Genomic DNA, 7,414 nt, shown 5'->3' with positions numbered 1-7,414 from the left:
ACTACGTTAGTTAACATGAGCACAGTGAACAATACTTTTTTAGCACTTATTCATCTTTATTCATGTTAATTTCAACATATACTAATAAATCAATACATTTTTACATTAAAGGTTGTATATGTTCACATTAGTTAATGCAATGAACAATAGTATCGTTACCAATTAACATTAACCAAGATTAATAAATGCTTTAAAAAGTAAACTGTTCATTGATATTTCATGATACCTAATGCATTTAACAATTTTTATGCTGCAAGTATGTGGAACGTCTTGTTAGATGTACATTTCTACCAGAATTGTTAGTTCATTTTTTACTTCTAAAAAACATCATTGTACAATATTTTACAGTAAATGTGTTGTCTTTTCCAATATAATAGGACAGGGGTTTTTTTTTCTCCCAATTTGGAATGCCCAATTCCCACTACTTAGTAGGTCCTTGTGGTGGCGCGGTTACTCACCTCAATCTGGGTGGTGGAGGACAAGTCTCAGTTGCCTCCACTTCTGAGACCGTCAATCCGCGCATCTTATCATGTGACTCGTTGTGCATGACACTGCGGAGACTCAGAGCATGTGGAGGCTCATGCTACTCTCCGTGATCCACGCACAACTTACCACACGCCCCACTGAGAGCGAGAACCACTAATCGCGACCACGAGGAGGTTACCCCATGTGACTCTACCCTCCCTAGCAACCGGGCCAATTTGGTTGCTTACCACACGCCCCATTGAGAGCATGAACCACTAATCGCGACCACGAGGAGGTTACCCCATGTGACTCTACCCTCCCTAGCAACCGGGCCAATTTGGTTGCTTACCACACGCCCCATTGAGAGCATGAACCACTAATAGCGACCACGAGGAGGTTACCCCATGTGACTCTACCCTCCCTAGCAACCGGGCCAATTTGGCTGCTTACCACACGCCCCATTGAGAGCGAGAACCACTAATCGCGACCTCGAGGAGGTTACCCCATGTGACTCTACCCTCCCTAGCAACCGGGCCAATTTGGTTGCTTAGGAGACCTGGCTGGAGTCACTCAACACACCCTGGATTCAAACTCACAACTCCAGGGGTGATAGTCAGCGTCAGTACTCGCTGAGAGTTTTCTAAATAATTAACAGGTTTTTATTGTTGCATTTGTAAAAAAAAAAAAAAACATTTTGTAGAGTAGGACGAATTAGGAATGCAATATATATATTTTTATTGAAGTTTGGTTGAAAATCGTATCATTGTGAAGCATCAAACCCCAAAATGAAAGCAACACTGACATCAGCAAATGAATGTGGCTTAGTGGACAAACAGCATTTTTGTGTATTTAAGGATCAACTTTCCAGTATGTGGAACTTCCCTCTGTCTTACTTGCTTTAATAGTGTTGGGAAATTCTTATTTGATTTTGTTTTTTAGAAGATGTGCTCTCAAGATCACAACACAAGGGAAATATGTGGGTACAAAAGGCAAATGCATACAGATGTAAGTGTTTTCTGAATGCAATATTCAAGAGAAGTGTTGTATTTTGATTCCTTTTAAGCCTTGTAACTAAGTCAGTATTTACATTAGATAACTGTACCGGTGAAGCACCTGCCCTTTGTAAACACATCCACAGATCTTCAATGTCTTGTGATGTTACTTCTGAAATATGTGAACGTTTGAAGAAATTCTGCTACATCACTCCTTCAGTTTATGAGTTTATAAGGAAAGTGTTTTGAGATTGTTTTCATGAGTCAAACTGTCAATTGTGATGTACAGGAACAGTCGAGTGGAGACGTCAAACCTCGACAGCTGAAGCTGATCCATTTCTCTAATGGAGAGATTCTGAGTGAGGAAGAGGAGGAAGAAGATGAGCTTCATCAAGCGTTCGGTGCTCCTGGTGCGGTCAGTACTGAAGAGAGAGTTCTCATTGATATATCTGAACATTTTCAGTAAGACACTTACAATGGAAGTCAATGGGGTCAATCTGTTTCAAAAGTATAGCCACATGACGTAAACAATATGTGTGTTTACATGATTTTAGTGTGATAAAATCACTTACTAACTACATCTGTGGAAAGTTATAGCCAATTTTACAACTAGGTAGTGCTGTAAACCCAATAGATATACATATGTAGATGCCTCATTCGGATGGTTCGGATACGTCAATCGCGGCGCCATCTTGGAATGTAAAGTGAATGGAGGAGAAGCCTCATACCGCTGCATAAACTGCTGCTGTGTGGACAGTTCATCATGTAATGAATTGACTGACTGGGTGCTAATTTTCAGTGCATTTACCATTATATATATTTATTTATAGAGGACTTTATTTGCATTTTGCAATGGGAAAGAAAACATGTTTTAGAATTGAAGCCAAGATTTGTTATATCATATAAAATACTGCACAATATTTATGGAAAAATCAGATAATCTGAAAATTGGCTGGAAAAGACAATAGACTTTTGCAGACCGTATCTGTCAGTTCATGTGTTGTCAGATGGCTCCTGACCTATCTAATATGGTGGATGCACCGACGTTTCACGGTCCATAGACACAGCTGCTAATAAGGGATCTACGTATAGATTTCTATGTGGGTTTCCATTGCTTGATATGTGAATAAACTTTCTAAATTCACTTAAAATTGAATGCACTTGGAGGAGGTGGATTTTCTAGAGTTTCGCATTAGTTAAAATGCGCTTTAAGGTGATGGAAACGGTTTATTCGCAGAACGATGATGTGTTTTGACCATTCCTGCATGTGTTATGATTGTGTGATAGCTTGATGTGACTAGCCCACCGAAAGGTCTGACCTTGGCACACAATTCTTTGAACATGGCACTTGGCATTCAGAAGTGTTTAACCCACAGCTGGTCGATAAAGTGGGTCCTCACAATCCGCCAGAACAGTTTTGAGAGCGGGCGCTCCCATGTATGCCGAGATTGGCGGTGTGTGGGCATCGCAGCTATTTCAGCCCATATTATATCAGATATATTACACTTATTAGCGGTGTCTCGTGGATGCATTTAATAAAATGAAATACTTGCTCCAATCTTGCAAATAAAACTGTCCCCAAAGCAGGGAGAGGTCATTCAGCGGCTCCCTAATGATAATGCACATTACGTAGTGGATGGGAACGCACAACAATTCATATTATCTCAAGTCGAATTTTAGAAATGCGTTTAAAAAATGTGAAACATTTTGGATGGAAACCCAGCAAACGGTAAGCCCTGCTCTAAAAAAATATTTTGTGGTGTAAATGTAACAAAAAATATTAAGTACTCTCTACATTGAATAAGTAAGTTTAAGCGTGAACTTGAAAATATTAAGTAAATGCTACATTTGTACTCTAAGCTTATAAGTAAATATTATATATGATTGTTACTTTACAATCCAACATCTTAAATCAATTCTAAAGCAGAAAAACATTTTTGGGTACTGTTTTACGTAACTTTTCAAAGCTTGTGTTCCCAGCATGCAACAGGCTTGAATAATTAATGAGCTTGCATGGTTTCACTGTTTGCAAGTTTATTTACACTATTTTTATTGCTGATTTTGTTGTTAAGTTTGGTAACTTCTTGTTTTGTGCTGTCTGACGTTCATTTTCTACTCAAAAAATAATCTGTTGATTGCTACCGTCATCGTGTTTTGTCACCAAGTGTTGAGTTCTGTGTGCGTATTATATTAATATAACTCGTAATGCAATGTAATGTTGTTTAATTACATAGAATGTATTAAGTTTGCCTGTGAATGAAGTTTGTATGGCAGGTGGTACATGAATACATTTGTGTTTACTTGTAACTTGTTTATAAGTTAAAAAATGTGAAACGTTCTAATAAAATGTCCATTTAAGTTTTTTTATGTACCATGTACAGCATACTTGTAAGTACAAGTTACTTTATGAACTGAAATGTTTAAGTTAAATTTACTCAATAACTTTAATTAATATTATGTCATGAAGTTAAGTAGATTTGACTTAATTTTATACCACTCAAATTTACTTAGTGCAAAAACTTGCTAAATTAAAATGAAGTAAACCTTCTAGTCATTTTCTTCAGTGTAGAACAGTAGTCCGCTGCAAAAACGGTGATTTAAACAACGTTACATCTCAAATAATCCACGGGTTTTAACAGAAGAATTAATATAAGTGCTTTATACAGTTATAAGCTTCACATTTCTGCCTTTTAAACCCTCCAAAAATTGGCCCCATTCACTTCCATTGTAAGTGTCTCACTGTAAATTCGATTTGCTATTGAAGAGGTACGAGTCGATATAATTCTTTGTGGTAATCAACATTATTCCACAATGCTTTCGATTGATCTAAACTTGTATTGAACTCTGAATATTTCTTTAAGATTAATATCTCTGAGAGGTAGAAATCAATAAAATGCTATTTGCGGGTCCTGGGTATCTCAGCGAGTATTGATGCTGACCATCACCGCTGGAGTCGCAAGTTTGAATCCAGAGCATGCTGAGAGACTCCAGCCAGGTCTCCTAAGCAACCAAATTGGCCTGGTTGCTAGGGAGGGTAGAGTCACATGGGGTAACCTCCTCGTGGTCATGATTAGTGGTTCTCACTCTCATTGGGGCGTGTGGTAAGTTGTGCGTGGATCGCGGAGAGTAGCATGAGCCTCCACATGCTGTGAGTCTCCTCGGTGTCATGCACAACGAGTCATGTGATAAGATGCGCGGATTGACGGTCTCAGAAGCGGAGGCAACTGAGACTCATCCTCCGCCACCCGGATTGAGATGAGTAACTGCGCCACCACGAGGACCTACTAAGTAGTGGGAATTATGCATTCCAAATTGGGAGAAAAGGGGATAAAAAAATAAAAATGCTGTTTGTCAGTGAAATATGTTTAATATTTTTTACCTTTTAGGGAAACTGGAAATGGAAGGATTACTCTTGGTTTTTGGCGACACAGTTTGTGAGAAACTCTTTGCGAAGTAAGAGTCGTCTTTCTCATTAGAAGCATTTCACAGGTTTTTTATTTTTTCAGGTCGTTGTGTAATTTGTCTACTTTACGCCCCTAAGTTTCTCAAAAGCTGCTTTTCATGATTCAATCCATTCCAAATGAATAAAATCAACGCACATTTATTCTCATTTAATATCCTGTTTCACTCAAAAATATGTGACATTATTGAAGTAGAATGGGTTGTGAATTTTATGTTGAATATCAGTTCAAGTTGTTAAAATTGCAATGTCCAGTTATTTATTTTCACAATATATACTGCAATCCTGGGTTCAAAAGCTCTCTTTTATGACAGAAATGTTCTATTTAATTATAATAACTGAGCATGTCTTAATTTCTTTATAGTTTGTGATTTCCTTGGAGAGAAAATGGCTGGTTTACTGGGACTGAATGCTGCTAAATATCAGTATGCTATTGATCAGTATCACAGAGATCATCAGGTATCACAGAACTCAGTTATCATTCACAAGGGCGTAGATTTGGCTTGAATATTGGGGGGGTGACAGTGTGAAGAATTTGCATGTTTCCATTGATCATGGTATAAATATTGGGGGGTTACTTCCCTCCATCCCCCCTGGAATCTACACCCCTGGTCATTCATATGAGGCATGTAATACTTAGTGGAATTTTCAAACTTTAAAATGTATGTGAAAACATTTTCAATGCTACTTTGATATAGAAACATTTATAGCTAACAATGGGTATGAAATCTAAAAGTGTTGTGTTTGTACAGAATGAAGCAGAAGAAGTTCTCTCCATGAGCACCAGGGAGAATCAGGAAAGAATTAATCTATCTCAAATAGTAAACAAACCATATGGAGCCATAAATGTGCAGGACAACACGAAAAAACAAACCTCAGAAGAGACACCACAACATGAAAGAGAACACAAGGAGAAATACAACTGTAACGATGTCAGTTGTGACCATTAAAGTCAACATGAGAGACTCTTTTAATTCTGAAATGTGACATAGGCTATTTCAAAATATTAACTCTTGAGCGACCTTCGGGACATTTTTGTCTTTTTCATTTTTGTTTTTTTGATCATTTTGGCTGTGTTAATGCCAATGGCATACATTTTGCCAAAGGTGTGTATTTTTGGGGGAATGTTGATATTTCAACCTCAGTTCCTATAATACATCTATAATACACTGTGTACACAAAATAGTTACACTCAGGACCTTCAGGACAAAAATGTCCCCATTGAAACCCATTAAAACTGTAATATTTGATCCCAGTGCCATTAAAGCATCAAATCATGAATTCAGTGATATTATACTTTCATTACGGAGCCCTGGCTTCAAATTTAACATTTTAATATTTTCCAGCAAATGGCACCATTTTTCTCATGTTTAGCCTATGGAGCAAATACATACTTTTCCCCTATTTTCTGTTTGCTGTATTATAGAGCACTGCAGGCCAATTGAATAAATGATGCAGACTAAAATTGTGTGTGTGTGTTGGTATGGATGTCAGAGTGTGTTTTGTATGTGTGTATTGAGAAATTTGTGTCTGTGTAAAAAAACAACAGTGGCATTATATAAACAAACTGGCATTTAAAGGGTTAAAATCCTGAAAATGAATGAATATTTGGTAGTTATGATCAGGACTGATGTTGGTTAAAAAATCAAAGTCAGTGAAAGTGGAAAATAATATTAATATATCATATTTTTATGGAAGTTTTTTGACGTGGACATTTTTGTCCTCTAAGGTCCTGAGTGTGAGGACCTTAGAGGACCAGGTTTTTTTTTAAACTTGACACTGCACAAAAAATCATAATGCATCAAAATCAATGTTGTTGCTAATCATTGGCATATACCAGACTGTGATGATCAAAAAAAAAAAAAAAAAAAAAAGCAACTCATTGAAAGTGGAAAATAATATGAATATATAATATTATTATGGCAGTTTTTGATGCGGACATTTTTGTCCTCTAAGGACCTCCGAGTAACTTTTTTTAAATTGACACACAAGGGTTAAACAAGAAAAATGCAGGGCAGGGCTTGATGTAATCTATTTTGAATTGATTGGACTGTGATGTCAACCAAAAAGGAAAGCCGTTTTATATGTAAATAAACTCAGGTAAACTGGTATGCGAGTGACTTGCTCTTTATAACTTTAAACGACTACGCCATTTTGTTTGTTTGGCGCTTTACGCATACATTTCCCGCCTTGCACCTCTTCAAAGCGGGCACGCATGCGCGGTTGATTTTATAGCCATTTTAGTGGATTTCTAACAGCCATCGAAATAGAACAAATGCGTAGAATGGCCGCTAAACATGAATATCGTATGGGAGCGTTTAGCGGTCCATATCTTGTCTCAAATAGGTCAGGTACGGTGGGTTAGAATAATAACTCTCATGTTTTACTCCAACTGCCAATAAAGCTTGTCGCTTCTGATAACATCCAGCGCCTTCGCAGAGGGTTTGGTCACGTGATATACGTTCCTTTTCTCATCGCTGATGAAGGGGACTCAATC

At 37.5% G+C, this 7,414-nt stretch overlaps 1 protein-coding gene across 1 annotated transcript; it reads left to right on the top strand.

Annotated features, from left to right (window-relative positions):
* Window positions 1-1,097: 1,097 nt before the first annotated feature.
* LOC127409745 (protein FAM177A1) lies at window positions 1,098-6,506 on the top strand. Its single transcript, XM_051644508.1, has 5 exons — window positions 1,098-1,470; window positions 1,747-1,872; window positions 4,844-4,910; window positions 5,282-5,376; window positions 5,670-6,506. Exons 1-5 carry the CDS (start codon window positions 1,408-1,410, stop codon window positions 5,865-5,867), a joined length of 549 nt encoding a protein of 182 aa, XP_051500468.1. The 5' UTR covers window positions 1,098-1,407; the 3' UTR covers window positions 5,868-6,506.
* The last annotated feature ends 908 nt before the right edge of the window (window positions 6,507-7,414 follow it).

Source organism: Myxocyprinus asiaticus, chromosome 19, assembly GCF_019703515.2.
Source record: "Myxocyprinus asiaticus isolate MX2 ecotype Aquarium Trade chromosome 19, UBuf_Myxa_2, whole genome shotgun sequence".
NCBI lineage: Eukaryota > Metazoa > Chordata > Actinopteri > Cypriniformes > Catostomidae > Myxocyprinus > Myxocyprinus asiaticus.
This window is presented reverse-complemented; position numbering and strand designations above follow the sequence as displayed.

What these genes read in the sequence shown, in the direction of transcription:
- LOC127409745 (XM_051644508.1), top strand. Translation starts at nt 1,408, where the DNA reads ATGTGCTCTCAAGATCACAACACAAGGGAAATATGTGGGTACAAAAGG. An exon ending in CGTTCGGTGCTCCTGGTGCG is followed by an intron (nt 1,873 to 4,843) that starts GTCAGTACTGAA and finishes TTTACCTTTTAG; the next exon opens with GGAAACTGGAAATGGAAGGA. An exon ending in TGTGAGAAACTCTTTGCGAA is followed by an intron (nt 4,911 to 5,281) that starts GTAAGAGTCGTC and finishes ATTTCTTTATAG; the next exon opens with TTTGTGATTTCCTTGGAGAG.